Source organism: Arvicola amphibius, chromosome 3 (genome assembly GCF_903992535.2).
Source record: "Arvicola amphibius chromosome 3, mArvAmp1.2, whole genome shotgun sequence".
Taxonomy (NCBI): Eukaryota; Metazoa; Chordata; class Mammalia; order Rodentia; family Cricetidae; genus Arvicola; species Arvicola amphibius.
Window position 1 is genome coordinate 146496362 of NC_052049.1, and position 24997 is coordinate 146521358.

The window sequence follows — 24997 nt, forward strand, 5'->3', positions numbered from 1 at the left end:
TGGCTCACAGTGGACACAGAAAAGAGGAGGTGTGTTCAAGTGATGCTCGTGTGAGCCCCAGTGTGATAGGACGAACTGAACTGGAGAAGATGGGAGCTGGTGTAGGTGTTCTAGACGGAGTGAGTTGCCATGGGTGGAGGATGTTGGAGAACAAATGAGTCACTGTAAGAGAAATGCCACATAAGTTTATAAATAATAATTACCCCCAATTAGAGGAGGAAGGGAAATTCTACTAGGAGACTCAGTGTTGATCTGGTCTTGAGAGGATCAAAGCCACAAAGGTTTAGGTGTGGGAGCCGAGAGGGAGAGAGTAGTGCTTGGCACCATTAGGCTGTGACGTATTTTTTTGGTGGGATTGTGAGCATTTCTTTGCCCTCTGCCCATGACTGGGTTTTCCCATCTGTTCAGTAAGAAAAGGATGCCTGCCATTTCTTCTTTCACTGGAGAGTTTTTAGAGTGCTTGAATTTTTAGGGAGAGAAATTGTCTCACAGTTTTCAAGGGTCCTAGGTAGGTTGACAAAAGATGATTCTAATAATTGCATAATTCTTAATTCATTTCCAAGATAGGTACATACAGCCAGGCCTTCTGAGAACTGGCAAGTGTTTGCAAGAATAAAGGTTCCCAACACAGTGACTCGGTTATACCAAGACTTAGAACAGACACCACTCATCTGGTGGGCAGATAATGTTTTTCTGGGCTGATAATAAACCATCTGGATTTCGCTATGTCAGATTTTTTTCTTTTATTGGAAAGGCCGTTCTTGACTGATACTGAATTGCTCTAAGTTTCGTAAGCTAAGAACCTCAAGTTTGGTTCTTATAATTATTTGTATTTGGTTTACTACAAAGCTCGTTAGAATTCTTGAAATTGGTCTATGGAAGGCCATCGGGTCTGTGTCAGGACGGTGGCAGAATAAAGATGAAGCCCTGAAGTCTAAGTGAGTCTCAGTGCACGAACTGATACCTACAAATCCATGTACGCTGTAAAACAGACACCCTGCTGTGTCTGTCTCCTGTCTAACCCAGACCTGACTCTGATCCCAGTTCCTTGAGATGTGCAACAGGTGGCCCTGTGTTGTGAAGGAAGTGCTTCTTAACTCTTGACCTGTGTTCTCCCTGAATGTCTGTGATCATTTTTGTGCCTTAGTCTTCATGTAGGCGTAGAGTTCAGCTAAGCCAGCCACTTGGTCTGCAGACCCATCATTATGCTATACAACTATGCATTTGGAAATTGACCTGATGCTAAGCCCAGTTGTCTCCCAGATAACAAACACAGAGGAATGCCCTTTTATTAAACCATTGCTACTTTCCATCATTCATTGCATATTCTGCATTTTGACATGTAAATATATCACAATTACTTTCTGCTAGAGCAGACGCAAGCTTGGAAAATAGCCTTGGCTGGTTGTTTAGTGCTCCAGGAATGCCCTCTGTCGTGTGGACATCCAACAGTGAGCCCTCGTTGTCCCCACCCTGCTTGTGAGCCATTGCACTTGTCACCCCGCTCTCGGCTGCTGTCTTTTAGGACTTTCTGTCCTGCATCCTCCTCACTGCTCTGACCCGCTCTCTTGGCCCTGCGCATTTGGTCCATGTAGATTCGTCACTGTGAAGTTCCTTCACTCTTCCCTCAGTTCACTCATCAGCCGTATGTTGTGAGACTGCCACGCTTTTTCTCGCAGGCGAGGCATCCAGACATGTAAAAGGCCTTGACTGCTAAAGTGCTTCTCTCTACTCAGCGAGAATGGTGACCATATCTGTAAACGGTAGAACTCTACACACGATCAGGGGAAAGGTCTGCTCTCCCTGTGAAGGAAAGACCAAGAACCATGACATTTAGGTGACTTTCAATCCACAGGGCCCAATTCATTACTTGTTATGGCGCCAAATATTTCTTGACAGAGTGGAAGAATGCAAGAATGGCAGCATGTGAAATGTTTGTTCATTTGTTCGGTTTTGGTTTGTTGATAACAGGGTTTCTCTGTATAGCCCCGGCTGTCCTGGAACTCACTGTGTAAACCAGACTGGCCTGAGTTCTGGGATTAAAGCCGTGTGCCATGACTACCCACCTATAAGGTGGATTCTTAGACAAAGGACAACTCAGTAAACCTTGGAGAATGGTTAAGATTGGGATTGATATAGATAAAAAGGAACAAGGGCACATTATTAAGGGGGTAAACATTGGCAGAGTTTTCCTGACCGGACCCTCTGCTCCCAAATAAATAACCGGCAGCTGCTTCCCAAATAACTGACTCGGAAACTTAATATTAATTATAAATGCTCAGGCTTCTTATTAGCTAACTCTTACATTTAAATTAACCCATATTTCTTATCTATGCTTTGCCATGTGATTCGTGGCTTGTTACCTCATTTCTGCATGTCCTGCTTCCTCGGCTGGCTAGCATCTCCTCTGACTCTACCCTTCTTCTCCCATCATCCTCCGAATCCTCCTAGTTTGGTTGTCCTGCCTATATAATTCCTGCCTGGCCTCTGACCAATCAGCTTTTATTAAACCAATCCAAGTGACACATCTTTGCAGTGTATAAAAAGATTATCCCACAGCAGGTAACTTAACATTCTCCACAGTAAACTTAAAGAGAATGACGAATTTCACCTGAGTGAAACACACTCTATATAACTGGTGATCAGTATTGGGAAATACGCTTTGCAGTATGGGTGATTGAACCTAGGGCATCATGGATGTTAGTCAAATCCTTTACCACAGAGTTCTCTCCCCAGTTAGAAAATACATTTATCTCTTTAGGTAGAAATAAAAGAGATCAGATTTATTAAATTACTTAAAGAGGCTATGGCAAAGGGGTGTGTGTGTCTGTGTGTCTGTATGTCTCTGTGTGTGTTGTGGGGGAGACAGTGTTTAAATTACTAGAATATGTAGAGTTCAAAGAAGCTGAGGAAGGAGACTAAGAAAAAGCGATGGTGTAGTCCCAGGCCGGGAGAGCAGGTTGGAAGGCGGAGTGGAAGGGAGAAAGGCCAGGAGGTATTCTAAAGGAAATGCAGGACCTGCCCATCACTATCAAAGGAATGGATTCAACAGAACTACCGGGTACTTGGTGATAGTATTAGAGTTTGAGAAGGAGAGATTGTTTTTAGGTAGTTTTGGACAAGCTGATGCAGGGATGAAAATGGCGACATCCAGTCAGGATCCTGTTAAGGATACAGCTTTCAAGGATGGTACAGAATATAATGTTAGAGATGATAACTCATAACTAATAACACCGTCAGTGGCATCAACTAAGTTGTCTTTCCCATTCAAGCCTTCCAGTCAGATGGAGAAGCTTCCTGAGTGATGTTTGTGGGTGGTACCTCAGGCAGGAGGTGGTTTGGGTTTGCTAGTCACTGGATGTTTGTGTGTGCCTGGTAGACTCTCACATTAAATATCATCCTTGCTGCATCTCCACAGCACCACTGAGGCTGAGACCTCTCTCATTCATTGAGTGATCTTTGCTCCTCACGATGTGAGCTACACATTGGGCAAATTAGTAAATACTCTTAAACAATGTCACGGCCATATCAGAATCATAGGTCAGAGTAGACCATATCCATCAATCCTCTCTCTCTCTTTCTCCCTCCCTCCCTTCCTCCCTCTCTCTGTCTCTGTCTCTCTGTCTCTCTCTCTCTCTCTCTCTCTCTCTCTCTCTCTCTCTCTCTCTCTCTCTCTCTGTCTCTCTGTGTGTGTGTGTGTGCATGTGTGTGTGTGTTGTGGTTTTTCAAGACCAGGTGTTCTCTTGACTGTCCTGAAACTCACTTTCTAGACCAGGCTGGTCTCAAACTCATAGAGATCAGCCTGCCTGTACCTCCCAAATACTGGGATTAAAGGTGTACTCCCCCTCACCCAGCTAATCCTTTGTCTCTTAAAATTTTTTTTTGATTTTATATGTGTGTGTATATTTATTATAGTTACAGTATACATTTAATGCCAATGTTAGAGTTGTTTGTTACAGATGTTGTCAGATGTTAGAGTTGCAGAAAGTAGTACAGAAAGGAGCATGCATTTGGATTCCTTCACTGTCTCTGCAGGCTTCTTCCACCGGGACCTAAAGCCTGAGAACCTCCTCTGCATGGGACCAGAACTTGTGAAAATTGCAGACTTTGGATTGGCCCGAGAAATCCGATCAAGACCTCCGTACACAGACTATGTGTCTACTAGATGGTAAAGGCTTTTTCTCTCAAAATTACTTAATTGTGCTTCTTTCAAAAGATACAGTTTATACATAAGGCCAGGTGTGGTGACACACACTTCTTATTCCCAGGAGGCAGGTGGATCTTTGTGAGTGCCTTGCCAGCCTGGTCTATAGCGTGAGTTCCAGGCTGGCCAGGGTTACTTAGTGAGACCCTGTCTCAAAAAAAAAAAAAAATCAAAACAACAGAAACAATAAAACTTTATGCTGAGGACAGCATTAATCATAAACACTAACTTCTCACTAAAAAGACACAAATAGTTCAAATACTGCAGGTATTTTGTTACTGAATTAAGATATAAGCTTGTGTTCAAAGCAATTTAGCAATTTTAAAAGGAAAGCCAACATGCTGTCCACAGTCTAAATAATTTTTAAAGTTTTTAGATTTATTATTTTATGTGTATGAGTGTTTTGCCTGCATATATGTGTGTACGTGTACCATGTGCATGCCTGGTGCCTGAGTGGTCAGATCCTCTGGAACTAGAATTACAGATGGTTGTGAGCTGTCATGTAGGTGCTAGGAATTGAACCCGGTTCCTCTGCAAAAGCAACCTGTGCTCTTAATGGCCAAGCCAATTCTCCAGCCCTTGTCTAAATAATTTTTGTATGAAAGTTTTTTCTGAGGGTATTTTCCCCAAAACCTTCTTCCCTGCTCTCTCTTTTTTTTCCCACCCAATTCCATCTGTGTTTCTGAAGATGCAGAGGGGATTCGTGTGTGCAAGAGAGGTGGCTGAACAGTAGAGTTTGTCTGTTATCGGAGAGGACCCAAGTGCAGTCCCCCTCCTTCATCAGGTGGCTTATAACCAGACATTTGTAACCCAGCTCCAGAGGGACCCAACACCTCCTGTCTCCTGTGCACACACCCCCACTCAGAATTCTTTAAAGGCATTGGAAGAGAAGGAGGAAGAGACTCCTGTAGACACATGCTTAGTAGACAACTCGGGGGGAGTGGAGTCTAGCTTTTAAAACTGTGGGCTGCAGTCCCGCATGTGGTCAGGTAACCGAATGCGGGGTTGTGAAAAATCGGGCAATGGTGAAAGGCTTCTGAATGTACAACTGAGAACTAACTCAGACTCAACGGTGCAATGAGCCAGAATTGCTGGCTGTGACCCCAGGTTGCATGCAGGACTTCACTGCTGCTTTGGGTCCGAACATGGCGTGTGTGCTCTTCAGTGCGTATGCTGCCAGCCACGCAGTACCAGTGAGGCTGCCCAAAGCCTTGCAGCTCAGATTCAAGACTACCGTATGGTATAACTGCAGTGATGTGGATGGACTCTTTGCTCTTGTAGAAAAACATAATAGTTTAACTGTAGAAAACAGAGACTTTTAATATTTTCCTACCATTCCCAGTATCTCTTTGGATTGGATTGTGGTAGAGTGTTTGGCTTTTAAAGTTGGTGTTTGATTGGCTAGTTGAGTTTCATTTAAAGGAAGTCGGGGCTGGAGAGATGGCTCAGTGGTTAAGAGCACTGGCTGCTCTTCCAGAGGTCCTGAGTTCAATTCCCAGCAACCACATGGTGGCTCACAACCATCTGTACTGAGATCTGGTGCTCTCTTCTGGCGTGCGGGCATGCATGGAGGCAGACTGTTGTATACATAATAAAAAAATATTTTTTTAAAAAAAAAAGAAAGTCATTAGATGGGGCTGAGACTATGGCTCAGTGAATAGAGTGCCCACCAACCATGCATCGAGTCCTGGCTCAACCCTCAGCACCTCATTAAACCAGGTGTGCTGGCTCATGCTTGTAATTCCAGCACTGGGAGATGGGGGCAGGAGGAGCTACAGAGTGATATTGGCCAGCCTGGGCTACCTAACACTCTATCTCGCCAGATGTGATGGTGCACACCATTAGTCCCAGCACTCGGGAGGCAGAGGCAGGCAGATATCTAAGTTCAAGGCCAGCCTGGTCTATATAGAAAGTTACAGGACAACCAGGCTACACAGAGAAACCCTGTCTTGGAAAAAAATCATTAGGTAAATTTTTGCTTTCATCTTTAATAAATAGTAAAATTATATGTACACTACAGAATTGATTAAAATAAATGTAATTTCTTAAATTTTTATGCCTATTTAATATACCTTTATACCTGAGGAGGTATAAAAATTTCTCGTGAAGTAGAGTCACAAATGGAAAAGGTTTAAGAAGACAGAGTAAATCTCAACTTCTTTTATTTCTCTTCTGTCCTTCCTCCTTCTCTCTCTTTCATGTGTGTATAGAGTGTATGTATTGTATATGTGTGTAGTACATACAAGTGACTATGTAGGTGCTCACACCTATGGAGAGGCTAGAGGAGGACACTGAGTGTCTTTCTCTATCACTGTCAGCCTTATTTCCTTGAGACAGGGTCTCTCAGTGAGCTGAAAAGTTCACCTTTTGGGCTAGGCTGGGTAGCCTGTAAGTGCATGAACTCCCCTGTCTCTGTTTCTGAATGCTGGAGTAACAGGCACATGAAGCTTTTTATTTGGGTGCTAGGGATTTGAATTCAAGTCCTCATACTTACATGCAAGGGTCCTTGCCCACTGAGCTATCTTCGCAACCCTAAAACTATTATTTTTATTATTGGCCATAACAGTTGTCAAGTCCTTGTAAGCCCATGTATCACACTGGATTTATGAAAATATATATATTGTAATTAAGAGTTACTTGTTAATGAATTTACCTTCTGAGCAGTAGAAGCAATAGCTAGCTGTTAACTTTTTCTTTTCAGGTATAGGGCTCCAGAAGTACTCCTGAGGTCTACCAACTACAGCTCCCCCATTGATGTCTGGGCAGTGGGCTGCATCATGGCAGAGGTGTACACCCTCCGGCCTCTTTTCCCTGGGGCCAGTGAAATTGACACGATTTTCAAAATTTGCCAAGTGTTGGGAACACCGAAGAAGGTAATGCCATAGACCATGAGCCATAAGCAGCAGCTTCCTGCTCTGCCTCTCCACAGTGCTGTGCAGCACCAACACGCCAGACTGCTCTACAGTCTCTCTCTTGACCCTGACCGCGCTCCTCTACCCAGGTCCTCTAGCAAAGCCAGCTTCTCCTCTTCCTTCTGCTTACAGCTGCGGTGTTTGTCATGCCTCTCTCTACTTCCTCTTGATATCATCTCATCCCTTTACAGAATTTCTCCATTCATACGGGCACGAAGGCAATCTGCACCCCTGCTTCTCTCTCTCCTGTACAGCTCTTCAGATCTTTAATGCTGTTTGGGGCCTTTCTTCTTGCTCCATCACCTCTGACTGAAATCCCTTGAAGCTCAGGGCTTACCATTTAACTTGCTTCCTTTCTTCATGGCCTATTTCTATCTGTGGTCTCATCATAGTCCCTAGAGGGCCAGTCTTGAGACTGAGTGTCATATCACTCTGGAGTTTGTTGGGTTTGAGTTTGGATTTGGGTTTTTGAGACCAGGTCTCACCATGGAGCCCAGGCTGGCCTGGACTCCACAGAGATCTGCCTGCCTCTGCCTCCTTTTGAAGTGCCGGGAGTAAAGGCGTGCCCCACCATGCTCAGCTGAGGCTGTTTGTCTTTGCAGAGTCAGAGCTGGAACTGTGGGCGTCATTGCTTGCCCGCCCCCCCCCCCACTTTCCAGGCTTTTCCCTCCAGCTTATCTCTCTGACAGTCTGTAACTAGATTTTCCTTCCTGGTTATAATGTGGTCCTTGCTTGAAGGTATTCATTCATTGCCCAGCCCCTCAACTCCTTGCTTCATTGCAGTGCCCAGCCTGGCTCTGTACCCTGGAATGTCCCATTTCTGTGTCTCGCCTGAGTGAATGTCTCTTTAGTGACCGTCAAGACCCCTTCTTCCTCCATAGGACTCAGTGGCACTCCTCCCCCCCCCCCACTGCTTCTCCTGTCTCTGCTGTATCTGTGTTCTTTGCTCTTAATAGATTCGTCTTGTCTCTATCTCCCCAGCTCCCAGTACTATTGCTGTTATGAATTCGATCTTTATTTTCCCTCCCTCCTTCTCTCTTTCTTCTCTCTCTTCCCCATTTTTTTCTTTGTACATGTATGTGTATCTGCGTGAGGCACTAGGTTTCAAATCTAGGGCCTGAAACATGCTAGAAAAAGTTAATTTTTTTTTAAAAATTGTTTGAATGGGTCATTACTGCCACCCTTCTAATGATAAGGCTTTCCAAGTCCTCTGCTGGCTCCCTTCCTCTCTGTATCCATATCTACCCCGCTGGTGGCCTTCGACATTTTTCGTTACTGTATTTTAAAATAAATGTCCTATTTTTGTCTTTTAAGGACAGTGACATTTCTAAGAGAAAGATTTATATTGAATTATTTCAGGACACTCAGCATTCACCCAAGAACTGTCTGAGTGGATGATGTACATGGTGCCTGCTGGCTCCAGGGAGGGGTCAAAATTCTATCAGAACAGATACTGTGTTAGGACTGGAGGAGCCTCGAGCCTCTCCGTTCAGATTTCCCAGCTTTCCCTCCAGCCTCCAGGGCCCCAGATGTGAAGCGTGAGAACCGGGGTGTGGAGAGGACAGCTGTGCTAGTCCTCTCAGCGTAAATATTTAGTCATTGGCGATACAGGAACACATGGAGTTTCACAGGTCTACTGGGCCAGGAATAGGTATTTTGCTTTACTTCATTTTATTTGGTCTTCCCCCTCAAAGATACCATGCTAGCAATTTCCAAAACCCGTGTGTCAGGGAGCACAGCAGGGAAAATGCTATGGACTTCAATCCCCTGTCCTTGCGAGGTAGACAGTCTCCTGTAAAGCTTGTAAAACAAGCTGAGCTGATGGCGAGTCACTGTCTTTCCCGCTGTCTCTCAGATTTCATGCTCTGTAGTCTGTTAGGGGAGCTGGGCCTCATCATCTACACCTGCCTAGTGGAGTCACGCGACCATCGCCTCTGTTTCCGGGCACTCATGAAGACTCCTAACCCCAGTCACGGCACTGGCTCAGCAGCGTTTCCTGTCTTTTCCTGCAGACTGACTGGCCTGAAGGCTACCAGCTGTCAAGTGCTATGAATTTCCTCTGGCCCCAGTGCATACCCAATAACTTAAAAACTCTGATTCCAAATGCTAGCAGCGAAGCCATTCAGCTCCTGAGAGACCTGCTGCAGTGGGATCCCAAGAAACGACCGACCGCTAGTCAGGTTTGCCTGGTTTTGTTCTGTTGGAAGTGTTTCCTAAGAAAGCTTATACCTAACACTGGGTATTTCTTTTTTTTTAATATTTATTTATTATGTATACACTATTCTGTCTCTGTGTATACCTGAAGGCCAGAAGAAGGCACCAGACCTCATTACAGATGGTTGTGAGCCACCATGTGGTTGCTGGGAATTGAACTCAGGACCTTTGGAAGAGCAGGCAATGCTCTTAACCTCTGAGCCATCTCTCCAGCCCCAACACTGGATATTTCAATGAATCGCATGGCAAGACTTCATTTGGTAACATGACTGAAAATATTGGAGGAATTTAAAGTAATCTGAAACTTGTTAGGCATAATTACAATAGTTAAGATTAAACAGTCTTACTTGCTTTGAACATTAACATTGGTATCTGATACAACATATATATGTGTGTGTGTGTCTGTGTGTGTGTGTGTATGAGAAAGAGAGAGAGAGAGAGAGAGAGAGAGAGGGGGGGGGGGGTAATCTGCAAATGAAAATAAATATAAAATTGTCAGCAGGGCATGGTGGCACACACCTTTAGTCCCAGTACTCAGGAAGCAGAGACAGGCACATCTCTTGAGTTCAAAGCCAGTTTGGCCAACAGAAGAGTTCCAGGACAGCCAGGGCTACACAGAGAAACTCTGTCTCAAAACAGAAAAGAGAACAAATGAAGATAAACGTCAAATTGTCAAGGAATAAAGAATGGCTCAGAAAAGAAGTGTGTATATGTCTGTCTGTCTTCAAAGGTATTTTAAAAGTGTTCTCTATGAGTTCAGATTGCTCAGTAGTTTGGTGATGAGCCAGCACTGACTGTTGAAAGGTAGCTTACCAAACCAGCTCCCTCGTGTACAGACAGCAGAGTCAGAATGGCCGACAGACACAGCCAGGCTACACAGTAATTGCAGCTGGCATTTTCATGTACTTTGTACATGTCGTGGTATGTTTCATGTGATTTCAACCTAATGATGATTCTATGTGGTAAATATTTTTGTTTTCCCTTCTGTAGGTAAGAAAATTAAATCTTAGAAAGTGAGAATGATTTCCCCCAATCACTTATTCAGTAGCTGGTACAGGTAGTGCAGCTGCCTATAACCCAGGTGGCAGGGCTTCCGAATGTCTTCCCGCCCACTTTCCCCGAACTATGCTGATAAATTATGAAATGTACCCAAAAGAGCCAAGGTAGCCCTTGTCCCTCACCTGCCGCCTGCAAGCCTGCTTTTACATTAGTTCTGTTTGAGCCTTTGTCTGCTTGGCTCATGAACAATTAATCACATTGCTCAGAGCATCAAATAAATGACCAGCTCTGACCAGAGAAGATGATCTGTAAGCTTTTATCATAGAAGCAGCAGAGCTGTTGGCAGAAAGCACCAGTGTGGAGGTAGAATCTGTGGTAGCTGGAGAGGTGACAGCTGGGGATAGTTAAAGGGGTGGAAAGTTCTTTCCCAACATCCTAAAGAGGCAGCTACAGCCTGGTGCCAGCAGCCTCTGGCTGGTCAGACACGGTTAGAAAGACCATGCACTGCTGATGGTAAAATTCGCAAATGGTTTTAGGGCAGCAAGGAAAATTTCTGATGAGCCACTTTATTTTCTATAGGATACCTATAAAATATTAAGTTAAACAAATACGACGAAACTCATATAACTAAAACCAATGGAGGAATGGTATCAGAAAAGCTAAAAATGCCCCCAAATCAGATCAGACTTTCAAAAATGCCAGGGGCTGCAAAGAATTCTTTCTAGTTATGTGCCATAGTCCAGGCCTCTGAGGCTGCACTTACACACACTAATTATAGATGTTTATGATCCAAACTCATTAAGAAAATAGTTATTTCCATTAACAAATTCGGGGAATACATATAGAATTTCATAAAGAATTGTAAGCTTCTGCACATTAAGGTTTATGGGTTGGTTGACTGGGAACTCAATCATCCATCAACTGGCAGGCAACCCTTGTCTTCTGGGAAGGTCTGAGTGTGTCCTGTGTTGTACTCTTGGTGCAGCCTGGGTGTGGCAGAGATACTTCCTGCCTGCTCTGCTGTTCTTGATGTTGGTTAGTTGGTTTTGAGACAAGATCTTATATAGTCCAGCCTGAACTTTCTGTTTGACCAGGTCTGGCCTTTGACTTCTGATCCTCCTGCCTCTGCTTTCCTGAGTGCTAGGATTATGGGCTTGTCCCACCATTCCTAGATTCATACCGTCTGCTTTATCCAAATAATTTTAAGTATTGCAACTAATATGTAAATTTTATATTAACTCAGATATGGAAAAAACAGAAGGGGGTTACCAATACAGTATATTATTTTATAGCAGGTTGGAGCTAAGAGCCTGTAGTGAACTGGCCACGTGAACTCTAGTCCATTGGTCCTGATGGTATTTACTGTCCCTTCTGGACTTTTCCTTCTAATGCCTCATTTGTCATTCCAGGCACTTCGGTATCCTTACTTCCAGATTGGACACCCACTGGGCAGCATCACACGGGATTCAGGAAAACCACAGAAAGATGTCCAAGACAAGACAGCCCCACCTCCTCACATCAAGCCAGCCCCTCCTGTCCAGCCCCCACCCAAGGCACAAACACTGATTTCTTCACGACCAAACCAAACCAGTCAGCCCCCTCAGCATTTTGTATACCCCTACAAAGGTGAAACTTCCAGGGCAGATCAGCTCAGCCATCTTCAGGAGGGCAAGCCAAGCCCAACATTCTTCCCGTCCCTCCACAATAAGACTCTTCAGCCAGTAAGTGTCACGTGTTCACAAAGAAACTGTAGTCTCAGTTAATTCTCTTCTGGCTACAAATACTGTGTGAAATATTTTCCTTTTCGGTGCATGAAATCTTATACATGTATTTTCCCAGTACCATGGCATTTTGAGAAGGCCCTTGATAGAATACCTGAATTCACTTTCTGCCTTTTCCATTAACAGTACCATTCTGTATTAGATCTTTTGCTGTTGCTCTGATAAACACCATGATAGAAGTTACTTAGAAGGGGTTTATTTGGGTGGATGGTTCCAGAGCCCATGACAGCAGAACAAAGGCATGGGAGTAGGGACAGGAGGCTGAGGGCTCACTTCTTGAGCTGTAGATACCAAGCAAAGAGAGCACACTGGGATGGTGCATGACTTTAAAACCACAAAGCCCACCCCAGTGACATACTCCCTCCAGCCAGGGCACGCATCCTAACCCTACCCAAACAGCACCACCAACTGGAGACCCAGTACTCAAACATCCGAGCCTATGGACATTCTAATTCAAACCATCACACACTCCTGCTAGCAGCTGGAGTAATGGTAGCAAGCTGGGCTCTGTAACCAGAGTTCTGTTCTTCAGTAGCTTAGTATCCTTAAGCAAGTTACCTGGCTTCTCTCCATATATCCCACCTGTTAAATAGAAACAGTTATAATGTTCACCTAATGTAAATGTTTTGAGAACTGAATTTGTTAATACTTGAGAAGAATTTAGAATACTACCTAGTATATAATATCAAAATACATATAGTACTAGCATGTTTTATGTCAGTTTGATCCAAGCTAGAGTTAGTTGAGAAGAAGGAACCTCAAGTGAGAAAATGCCCCCCCCCGTAATATTGGCCTGTGGCCAAGCCTGTGGTGTATTTTTTTAATTAGTGGTTGATGTGGGAGGGACCACTATATGTGGTCCCACCGTTGGCGATCCTGGGGTGTATAAGAAAGCAAGATGAGCAAGACTTGAGGAGCAAGACAGTTGCCATGGCTTCTGTTCCTGCTCCTGCCTCCAGGTGCCTGCCCTGCTTGAGCTCCCGCCCTGACTTCCCTCAGAGATGGATTGGAAAATGAAGTGAGCCATTTCCTCCATGGTCATGGTGTTTTCTCACAGCTATAGAAACCCTAACTAATATGTCAGTGAGCGCTGGGCACTGTTCTTCGTCCCTACGGAGTCAGTTTCTTCATCTGAGGAAGAAGATCTTAACCTGTGTCCCCTCTCCCAGACCAGTTTGTTCTTGACAATGGAAGGTCCTAATACCTGTAATGAAAATCCTAAGGTGCTGAAGTCATTCTTCTGTCTGTAGACTGTTTTATATTATCGTTATGAATTGATGTCAATGCTGGGCTGTTAAGTGAGCACAAATCTTTGTTCAGCCAATTTTTAAACAAACAGTGTGTGTTGGATCAGTAGAATGACAACCTGCCGGAGGGCCGGAGTTACCCTTTGCTTCACAGTGCTGTCACGTCTCACGCCCTGATACCTTCATGCACAAGAGGGCCCTTTTCTGGACAACTGTCCACCAGAATTCCAACCCATACAATGTGTATTTCCCATGGCTGTGGGCATCCATCTCTTGGTACTTTACACCTTCTCAAGACTGGGAAGTGACCTGTTTGGAAATCCCCATTGTACTAATTCTGTACATCAAAGATTGTATCAGAGATAATTCCCAGGCTACCGAAAAGCCATTGCTTGCATCATTAGATGTAATACAGCAGGGTAACTAAGATTTGCAATAATCACTTGTCTGTTATAACAAAGGCCCAAGTTAGAATTTAGCCATCTTTCTAATATGTCAGAAGAATCGTATGCCCTGTGGTGGTTTGCTTTGTCAGCCTGATGCAATGTAGACTCATCTGGGGACCAAGTCTAGTGAGGAATTGTCTCAATTAGGTTAGCCTGTGGGCATGCCTAGGAGGAATCTTTTTTCTTCTTAAGATTTATTTTCATTATGTAAAATTGTCAGGGGGAGGGGGGAGGGTGTGCATGCTCCAAGGTCAGAAGTGTTGAATTCTCTGGTGAATTACGGTCTTGATTACAAGCTGTCTGATGTGGGCGCTTAGAGCTGAACTCCAGTCCTCTGCTGAAGCAGCGCGTGCTTAGAGCCACAGCACTGCCTCCCAAGCCAAGGGCTTTTCTTACTGGGTTCTTTGAGGTGGGAAGCCCCACCCTCTATGTGCACAGCACCAGTCCACAGGCTGGGCACTGGCCTTTGTGCATGGAAAGCGTGAGCTGAGCATGAGCACACATGTATTCATTCGTTGCTGCCTACTCTTGATCATGGATGTTAACGGGACTGTTGCCTCAGGTTCCTCACCAGGACAGACCGGAACCTGGAATTGCTCCACTCTGTCACTGCATCAGGAGGATAATAGGGATACTTTATTATATCTTCCTCTCTTGCATTCTTGTTCCATGTAACTTTGTGAACTTTGGTTTACAAAGGAAGGAAGGAAGGAAGGAAGGAAGGAAGGAAGGAAGGAAGGAAGGACGGACTGTGGTTGGTGCAGGATGAGCTAGAGGCAGGCAGTGTGGGTCTGCACTTTCCACAGCTGCCCTTGCAGAGGAATGAGGCCTGGGGGTACTCCAGGTCCTTCCTGCTGTAACAAAGGAAATGCAGAATAGAAATTGCACATGGGCTGAGGTTACGGCTCAGGGTAATATACAGCACCTAGCTGCGGATTCCGTCCCCAGCATGCACACAGACAGACAGACACACATACACACACATACACACACACACTCACACTCTCAAGCATACGCGCAGATTATTGGTGGATGAACCCCGATAATGTTGTTTTTCTTTTCCTTCTGTGCACGCAGAAAACTCTAGCTGGCCTGGAACACAAGAATGGCGAGATCAAGCCGAAGAGCAGGAGACGATGGGGTCTCATCTCCAGGTCCACAAAGGGCTCCGACGAATGGGCCGACTTGGACGACTTAGAGTTCAGTCCCTCTCTCACCAGGATAGATGTGAAAAACAAGAAGAGACAGAGCGATGACACCCTCTGCAGGCAAGTGTGCTGCTGTCCCCAGGAGCAGGCTGGCTTGGATCTGGGGTTACCAGGATCTCTCTGATGATGTGTCACGGTGCCTGTCTCCTGACTTAAGCCACATTCTCTTCATTCAGGTTTGAAAGCGTTTTGGACCTGAAGCCATCAGAGCCGGTGGGCACAGGAACCAGTGTCTCGACCCAGGCTTCCTCCCAGAGGAGAGACACGCCGACCCAGCGATCTGCAGCGAAGCAGCACTACTTGAAGCACTCTCGCTACTTGCCTGGTAACCGAGAGGGTGCCCGCGCCTGGCCTCTAGTCACCAATACCAGCCTTTATCCCCGGGATCGCATGTGTTTATAGATTCTCTTCCAGAGAATTTTTTGAGATTAGAGAATCCTTGAAAGTTCTTAGAGGACTTGAGTCTGCAGTTAGTGGGCCTGCAAGCTGCAGCTGTCACCTGGGTGAGAGGCAGGGAAGCCAGTCTGGAATGCAGTCAGGAGTAAAGCCTCCAGATGCATTAACGTGTTCCCTTGTGGTTGGGAGTGTGGTGAATTCAGGCCGGCTATCCTAGACGTCTAGACCGATATGAAGGTGCGTGGTTGATCGGCAGTTATGATTCACCAGACAAGCTTTAATATATATAATTCAGTTTTAATAAAGGAAAGGAAAGGGAACTTACAAATCCAAGGTTCCAGCGAGGAAGGCAGGAAAACAAAGAGCAGGCAGGCCGCAGGCCCGCAAGATTTTATAAGTCAATATTAGCCTAAGGGGGACACGCCTAAGAGGGACACGCCTAAGAGGGACACGCCTTTAGACCAAGGGGGACACGCCTTTAAACCAAGGGGGACACGCCTTACAAAACAAGGTTTTGGGCTAGGCTTCCCCTTCACCGATAGTTCCCAGGGTGACAAGTGTGGAGGGATCCAGGCGGAAGGAGGATGATAAAGGGTGGGTGAGCCTCAGCTCTAAAGAACAGCTGTGGAGCCTGGCATCGGCAAGGACATGGAGCATGGCAGAGGTTTGTCTTGAGGTCAGCTTCAAGGCTTCTCTGTTCTGTCCTGGGTGGCCTTGCGTGGGAAGAAGCAGCATTAATGAGGCCTGTTGGCACAGTGAAGTCAACAGCAGCTAACGTCGAGGGTGGTCCAGGCCATGTGAGAAGGTGGAGCCTCAGACAACAGACACAAAAAGAAACCAAGGGCTGCAGAGTATGGGGTGGGGGTGGGGAATGGAGAGAACTTGAGTGACAGACAAGAAGTCATCTGGGAAGAGAGCAAATGAGAACATTTAGGAGTCCTGAGGGAGAGCACCAGAAAGTGAAGATGTGGACAGATCTGATAGTTGAGGCCTAAGAAAACTTCTCAGACTACTTTCAAATGAGACAACGTGCTCCACGCAAAGATGGCCTCTTCCCTTTGCATCTGTCAGATGACACCATCATCAGTTTCTAGGGGGTTTCGCACCACAGAAATTTCATGTGTTCTGTATTTTATTTTTGAAATTTCGTATAAGATTTGTTTTACATTTCAAATGATCTTTACTGTGTCTGATCGAGGCATCTAACGTCATGTCACAGGTCTCACATAAATAGCAAGAAACACACTAGGGTGACTGTGAGTGTCTTAGTCACTGTGCTAGTGCTGTGAAGAGGCACCACGACCATAGCAGCTCTTAGAAAGGAAAGCATTGAGTTGGGACTGGCTTGCAGTTCAGTCTGTTGTCAGCACGGTGGCACACAGACAGACATGGTGCTAGAGAAGGAACTGGGAGGGTTCTTCATCCAGATCCACAGGCAGGAGGAAGAGAGGGGCACTGGGCCTGGCTTGAGCTTTTGAAACCAAAGCCCATCCCCAGTGACACACTTCCTCCAACAAAATCACACCTCTTAATCCCTCTCAAGTAGCAGTAATCCCTAATGACCAAGCAGTCAAATATATGAGACTATGGGGGGGGGAAGGGTAGACAATTCCTCATCAAACCACCGCAGCAGGGGTGCAGTGGAACCCCCAAACTGGACCATTCCATGGGTAGAAGGAACTGTTTATCTGGGGAAATTCAAATCTGCTGTGGCTATGTATTGGAAGTCAGAGAGACTAGCAAAAGTTGGGAAAGCCTTGTCAGTTTTAAGGGGAGCAGGTAGCTGCAGGTGGGACAGGCATGCAAGCCAAAATAACCTGGGAGCTAGTCTGGGGACTTGGATGTGTTTTACAGTATGTGTTAATAGGGCTAGACGCCCATTGCTGGAGGTTGTCTACGGTAGTGGAGGATAAGGAAATATTGGTTCTTCCTGACAAACAGAAACCCACTTCACATGTGTCACAGGAATGCTGATTTGGGGCTTTTGTTATCCAGCTGCAATCCTTCTGTTTACCTAGTCAGAGTCCAGTCTGAGCTGAACCAGACTGTAATCTACCTCACTGTCAGCTGTGCTGCTACTGGGGGTGGGGCTGCTTTGGACCTAACAGTGACAAAGTATCCACTCTGTCATGGAGTTACCATTAATTGTTTTTATGGCAAGAACAACAAAAATGTACACTTTCAGGAAAGCTTTCATATGTAGTTGAGTTTTGTTAGCGGTGGTCCTCAGTTAATGGACTTTTAGAGCCGTGCCTGGATAGCAGATCCTACTCTGGTCTCGGACTGTCACTTTCACATTCCTTCTGTTTGTCCCTGGGCCCCTGGCAACAACTGTAGGCTTGGTTTTCGGGGTTTGGGGTTTTGTTTTGTTCTTTCAATTATCTCTATATATTTATTTTATAATCTCTGTATTTTTTTTATTTTTTTTTAGCTTCCCCGTGTGAGTGAGACCATGCATTCTTTTTCTTTGTGTGCCAGCTTGCTTTCCGTGGGCTAAAGTCCATGTCACAGCAGATGGCAAGACCCTGTTCTTTTTAGGGCTGACTAATATTCCGTTGTGAGATGTACCACTGCTTCTGTCTGTCTGGTTTATTTTGCATTTTAAGTTCATTTTCTTCTCTACTAGGAATAAATATAAGAAATGGCGTGCTTCCAAATCCAGGCAAGGACTTTCCTCCATCAAACCCATGGTCCAGTTCTGGTTTGTCTGGAAAGTCTTCAGGAACAGTTTCAGTAGTGAGCAAAATAACTTCAGGTAAGTAATAATTATTACCTCCTGAGTGACCAGAAGCAAGTTCTCTGGATGCTGCAGGGTTGAGGGAGGGGCACATAGAGAACTGTGGGGTGAGGCCTTTCTGGTCTAAAACACAGGCATCTCTTGGGCTTCCCTTCTTTTTTCTTGTTCCCTTTCTGGACAGTAGCCCTCAGGGTTCAGCTCTGACCTCCAGGAAGATGGGAAGTAGAGCAGTCCCTGACCCAGGGGAAAGCCAAAAATAAGTTTAAAAACTTAGCAGATTTGACCCCTGACACCCTGGTGTGCTTTGGGCACCTGGACCTAAGGTCAATGTTGGTTTGGTCTTCTCTGCGCCAACTGGACTTTCCAACTGGTAAGCCTGCCCTACCCAGAACATCGGAATCCCTTCTGATTGGAAGATGGACAGGTTATCAGCACCCACCCCCTGTTTGCATTTTAAAAAATAAAGTCCTCCATACTGATTAGCCTGGTACAATTTCCCCATGCTGTTTCCCAGCCCTTGCTGAGAGCTAGTTCCTCTTCCACAGCACCTAGTACACACCTAACCTTCCCAGCTCCCCTTCTTCCATTAGGTTCCACTTAGGAATACTGTGTCCATCATACCCCACCTAAGAACACACTCAAGACCCAGCGTCTAGCTAAGTCCTCCCTCCAACACACCACACCATTCCCCCACCGCCCTGCACTGCCGCGCACCACCCCACACCATACACTACTGTGCTCATGTTAGTATGCACACAGGCGCCAGGTCCTCTGCTGGAATCAGCATTTTAGGTTGAAGGGTACACCATCTTGATCTTTAAAGATATTGTCAGATTGCTCCCCAGCTAGGTGAAGGGGTTGTGCCTCATTCTTGGTGACATTTGGTACCCAAGACTAAAGTGAGTCTTGATCTGATGTAAAATGGTGACCTGTGTCTAAACTTGTAAGTCTTTAAGAAGGAAGTTTGTTCCTCATGTGTTGGAAGGAGGCCACTTGTTCTTCCCGGCCACCCAGCTAGTTTAGACCCGAAATAATCACACAGAAACTGTATGAATCATAACACTGCTTGGCCCATTAGCTCTAGTTTCTTATTGGCTAATTCTTACATCTTAATTTAACCCATTTCTATTCATCTGTATATCGCCATAAGGTCGTGGCCTACCAGCAAAGTTTCAGCACGCCTATTTCCGGCAGTGGCTCCATAGCGTCTCTCTAACTCCGCCTTCCTCCTCCCATGCTATAGGCCAAGCCAGTTCTTTATTCATTAACCAATAAAAGCAACACATAGAAGGACCTCCCATGCCACTCGTGTTTAGTGATTTTCCCCCCTTGGGGGGTCAGTGAAGACTTGTTCAAATTCTCCTCTCATTTTTCTTCCTATCTCCTTATTAACCAGTACTGCACAATGACTATATCTGACCAACCTTATACATACACCCCAGGACGTGTTCCCACTCTGCCTTAAGCAATTATTGAATGCCTTTTTTGCTATCAAGACAAAGCAACTGTACCATTAGCACTTCCTCACAGGTGGAATTTGTGTCTGTTCAGTGGCCAGTAATATCATTCTCCATCATCCCTGCATGCTTTTAAGTCATAATGGTCAGTTTTAGAAATACTCATTTGTCTGTCTGTGTTAGCTGGTTACCTGCTATTTCACGTTATACCATTAACCCCCTGGAATACAAAAGAGGGCAGCTTGCGGTCCGCCCTCACCCCACTCTCAGATGGAAATGATATAAACGAGCTGATGGTACACACCTATAATCCCAGCTCTCGGGAACCTAAGGCAGGAAGACTGCCCATTTGGGGCCAGCCTGGGCTCTGTAGTGAGACTCTACGTCAGAAAAGAGAGGGAAAGGGAATTAGGGAAAGAGTAATGGCGGGTAGACATAAACAATGAATTTTTAGGACATTTTTTAAAGTATTTGTTTATTTATTTATTATGTATACAATATTCTGTCTGTGTGTGTGCCTTCAGGCCAGAAGAGAGCACCAGACCCCATTACAGATGGTTGTGAGCCACCATGTGGTTGCTGGGAATTGAACTCAGGACCTTTGGAAGAGCAGGCAATGCTCTTAACCTCTGAGCCATCTCTCCAGCCCCTTTTTTAGGACATTTTTATTAGGGGCCGATGAGATGGCTCAGCAGCTAATGGTTCTTACTGTGCAAGCCTGGAGCCCTGAGTTCAATTCCTGGAACCCATGTAAATGTGGAAGGAGAGAACTAACCCCGCAGGTGTCCTCTGGCCTCCACATGCTCGCCATGGCATTCATACTGCCACACACAGCATACAGACACAATAATAACAAATTTAAATATATATGTATATATCTGTTCAAGACAGGGTTTCTCTGTGTAACAGCTCTGGCTGTCCTAGAACTCACTTTGTAGATCAGGCTGGCCTCTCAAACTCACAGAGATCTGCGTGCCTCTGTCTCCTAAGTGTTGGGACTGAAGGCATGTACCACCACCACCCAGTTTAAAAATATTTTTATTCTTAGTTAGTTTTTCCAATTATCAACAGGATATTTGGTTTATATGTATAACTTAAATAAATAAAATTTCCTATGTGCGATCAGTTAAGTGAATTATGTTCAGCTGTGCATTATGTATAACTGACATAAAGGATATCCCATAGGATGGGGTAGAAAAAGAAAGTTTCAGAACAGGCTAAACCAATTCTTTGGAAAACAACATGGAAATTATCAAATAGGTTCCTTATTTAACAGCCGCCTGCATAGATGCTATGTTGGAGAAGGCTCTTCCTATGCCGGGCTGGCCTCTCTAATTGTGGTGTGGTGGATTACGTTCTCAGAACTCTCCACATTCTTTTTTCTTCCCAAGAAAATAAAAGCAAACTGTTGTGCACTCTCGGTATAATGGAGTCTGTCTCTGTAGTAACGACTTTCCTTTCCACGCCTCAGTTGGCTCAGGCTCCACGAGTTCCAGCGGACTGACTAGCGGTTACATCCCTTCCTTCCTGAAGAAAGAAATCGGTTCTGTTATGCAGAGGGTACACCTTGCGCCCCTGGCCGACCCCTCCCCCGGTGAGTTACATTTAAAAACATCTGTAACGTCATCCAGTAGTGACCTAACAGCTGCCTTGTACAGAAACAGTGTGGACAGAAGGCATCAGGCAGCGCTCCCTGCCCGTCTGTAGATCACGTGTGAAATGAATAAATGTAAATATATATTTACACTTGCTTTTACATTACATAAATGTGTGTGTATAATTATATATACTAAAGGCTGATGTTCATAAGCGCTAAGGAAAAAGCCAAAGACAGGGAGGAGGTTGGTGGACAAGCACTCGAGCACTGTGATTGGCATGGGATTCTTGAGTAGACAGGCTTTTGAGCATCTCAGGCTTAGCAAATCCAGGGAACAGTGGAGAGGCCAAAATACAGGCTGCACAGGGGCAAGAGAGATAGGGGAGTAGCCTGAGGAAGTCTGGGATGATAGAGCCTGGAGAGTGGGTCCCTGTACAAAGACTAAGTGGATTGTCATTGGCTGATCTTGGCATCAGTAGGAGGTTTTGTGTGGACCGCCATTTGCACAGGCATCCTCCAGCTGATTGCTGTCAGTAGAGTAAATGGGAGCAATGTTAGAAGCAGGAGCCATAGCTTAGGCCAGGGTTGTTAACGGTTGATAACAATTCACCAGATTCTGAGTCCACAGGGGACCGAGGGCCAACAGGATTTTCTGACAGATTGTAGATGAGAGAAGAAGAGGGGCCAAAAGTGGCACTGGGATTCTGACTAGGCCAGTCTTCTTTGGAAGATTTCTTGTTGCCTGCAGGAGGCAGGCTAATGTTCCTCCTGGATGCCCCAGACTTTTGTCCCTGTGCCGTGCTTTCCTGCTTGGTTCCCACATGGGTCAGCTCAGCATTTCTCTTCCATTGCAGGCTATTCTTCCCTGAAGGCCATGAGACCTCACCCGGGGCGACCTTTTTTTCACACCCAGCCTAGGAGCACTCCTGGGTTGATTCCACGACCTCCAGCCGCCCAGCCTGTACACGGGAGGATAGACTGGTCTTCCAAGTACCCATCCCGTCGGTGACTGTCTCGGCCGGGAGGCCATTCTCCCTCAGCTCCCATGGTACCTGCAGAACCAGAACCGCGTGGTGGTGGAGATGCACTCACGCTCACAGTTGTTCTGAACTAACACATTTCAAAGTTTCTTTTAAATGTTTTTTTTAAAAATATTGATTTGAATGCAATACCCTCTTTTTGTATAAAATTATTTTATTCTAAAACTGGGTCTCATTATTTTCTTAACAACATTTTGTATATATGGATTATGTTTTAGCATTTTATACAGTCAACTTTGTAATGGACTTTTTAAAGATTAAGTAATTTTTGTTTGTTGTTCCACATGATATTTTATACAGATTTTGAGATATATGGTACTGATGCAGTATTGTGACAGGGTGCAGTTTAATGCTGTACGACAAGGGATTATTTACTCAATATATTCAAATATTGTGAAGTGGCTACTTTTAAATGTGGCTCATTTGGCCCTTTAGGCTTTCTTGGACTGATCTTAGGAAAGTGGCCCATCTCCTGTTTTTCTTAACAGCACTTATTGGTTGCTCTGGGGGCGGAAATTGTTTTGTTGTCATTGTTGTTGTTGTTATTGTTTGGAGACATGGTCTTATGTAACCCAGGCTTACCGACCACTCACTGAGTAGCTGAGGATCGCATGAGCTTCTGACCTTTCTGCCTCTAGCTTCCTGAGTGCTGCCGTGCTTGGTTTTAACCCGGGGCTTTGTACATGCCTCACAGCCCCAACCTACCATCTTTATACTATTCTTCTACTCTAAGCTGTCACAGAACAGAGAATTTGTGAAATTTTATAGCACTCATAAATACGGTTGCAAATATTCAGATAAAAACCAAGCATAATCACACTAAACTATCACATTTCTGCTTTCTTTTTTTTTTTTTTTTTTTTTATTGACAAGGTTGCTGCTCTCCATTGGTTAAAATCCCCACTGGCCTCCAGTTTCACACAGTGCACACCTGGGATGAGGGTGAAGGGAGGGGTTGGGCAGGGACAGCCAGCGAGGGAGATGGCAGGAACTGTGGTCACCAGGCATTGTTCAGGTGAGCTTTCCTTGCTTCATGGGGCCTACCAGCCAGGACTTACCTCCTTCCCACAGCACTGCCAGCAAGCCTTCCTCACCCACAGCAGACTCAGAAAACACCACTTAGCTAAAAGTCAGCCAAGCCGTGGAGGCCGGGTGGGGAGGTTCAGCCCATTGCAATGTCTACACCTACCTCCCTAGAGCCAGAGAGGAGGCTCCCTCCCACCCCTGTGGTCCGTGCTTTTTTCCATTTTTAAAAACTCTGGGTTGAGAGATGACTCAGCCACTCCAGTTCCAAGGGATCCGATGCCCTCTTCTGGCCTCTGCCGGCACTGGCATGAGTGTAAATACCCACCCACTAACACAAACACACATACAATCTTTATAAAATCTTGTTAAACTCCCTTCAAAGGGAAGCTTTTTTTATGTCAAAGGTACCTTTTTATTATAATTTTTCATTGTTTTATTGTAAAAATTTCCTAACATATATCAATACAATCAATTAAACTTTTATCCCTGCCAAGATGAATGACCAAAAGAGCCAAGTGTCTTCTATGTGGCCCTGGTTGTCCTGGAACTCACTCTGTAGACCAGGCTGGCCTCAGACTCACAGAGATCCGCCTGCCTCTGCTTCCTGAGTGCTAGGATTAAAGGTGTGCGCCAACATGCTGTTTCATTTTTTAACTGAGAACGAATGTTGCGTTCAACTCAGCTCTCTGCACCTGACGAGAGGCAGCTCCTAAACTATCCAATCAACTTCTCAGGACAATTTTAGGAGTGGGGAAGACTTGGGGGAGAATTTCAACTTACCTGAGAAGACAATTGTGACGATGTCATGTCCAGACTGTGCCACATCTCAACCCCTACCTTGTGTGGTCTCTTTCAAGGGTGAGACCTCTGTTGGACAGGCTATTCCATTGAGAGGAATGTTTACAGCAATTCTGCAAGTGACGAAGCTAGTTTGGAGACAGAACGATGTGGAGGATCCCCGTTCTTCCATCTCTGTATTGCACATCTGCCTCCACTCGTGGTTACCTTACAAAAGGAAGGGTCACTGCCAATGTGTGCAATAGCAATCCCCAATGGTGTATTAATTCATGTTCTCCCAGGGCCCAAATGACTCTTTTGATTACAGTTTCCAAAATACAGCAAAGTAAACCATATGAAATGATCATTTCTAGAGGTTGAAATGGTAGGGTAAGGTAAATGCAGACATTCCCGTATGGTCCAACCTAATAAATGGGTTAATGATAGCTTTGATGTATTAGTAATGACTTCCAATGGGCTCTGTCTGCCCTAAAATCAGAAAGTAATTGATGCTTTGGAGAATCTGACTCAAAAATACACTTGACTAAGCACTTTGACCGTGAGGGGCATGAAGAAGGCGCATAGTGGGCTTGGGTTTGATAGGGATGTTTTCCCTGTCAGCAAGCTAGCAGCAAGGCTTTAGAAAATGTAGAAGCAAACACAACTTGAAACCATTCATTTCTGTATTATATTCAAACCAACAAACTGTGTGTTGAGGCATGAGTCCTTTACTGCGAGGTTAATATTTATTTTCTCTTTTCTATATTATGTATAAGAAGATAATCTCAAATCCTGCTCAGCTAGCTGGAAAGTTGGCTCTAAATTGTAGATACCACTTAGATATACCAATAAATCATTAACACCACATTCTCTCAATCTAGCTAGTGTTAACTAAGGTCATTACATTCTTTTTTAATTGACAAAATCCTAGCTACCTGGTTATGGAACGTTAAAAT

At 45.0% G+C, this 24997-nt stretch overlaps 1 protein-coding gene across 5 annotated transcripts in view; it reads left to right on the forward strand.

Annotated features, from left to right (window-relative positions):
* Cilk1 (ciliogenesis associated kinase 1) overlaps nt 1-24598 on the forward strand; it is a 64449-nt gene extending 39851 nt beyond the window's left edge. For all 5 annotated transcript variants that reach the window (XM_038321794.1, XM_038321793.1, XM_038321797.1 and 2 more), the window contains 9 exons: nt 4036-4168; nt 6906-7077; nt 9129-9296; nt 11739-12050; nt 14881-15071; nt 15188-15336; nt 18034-18162; nt 21073-21195; nt 22053-24598. In XM_038321794.1, the coding sequence (XP_038177722.1) occupies nt 4036-4168; nt 6906-7077; nt 9129-9296; nt 11739-12050; nt 14881-15071; nt 15188-15336; nt 18034-18162; nt 21073-21195; nt 22053-22207 (1532 nt within the window). In that variant the 3' untranslated portion in view covers nt 22208-24598. The remainder of the gene's footprint in view (nt 1-4035; nt 4169-6905; nt 7078-9128; nt 9297-11738; nt 12051-14880; nt 15072-15187; nt 15337-18033; nt 18163-21072; nt 21196-22052) is intronic.
* Nucleotides 24599-24997: the final 399 nt, after the last annotated feature.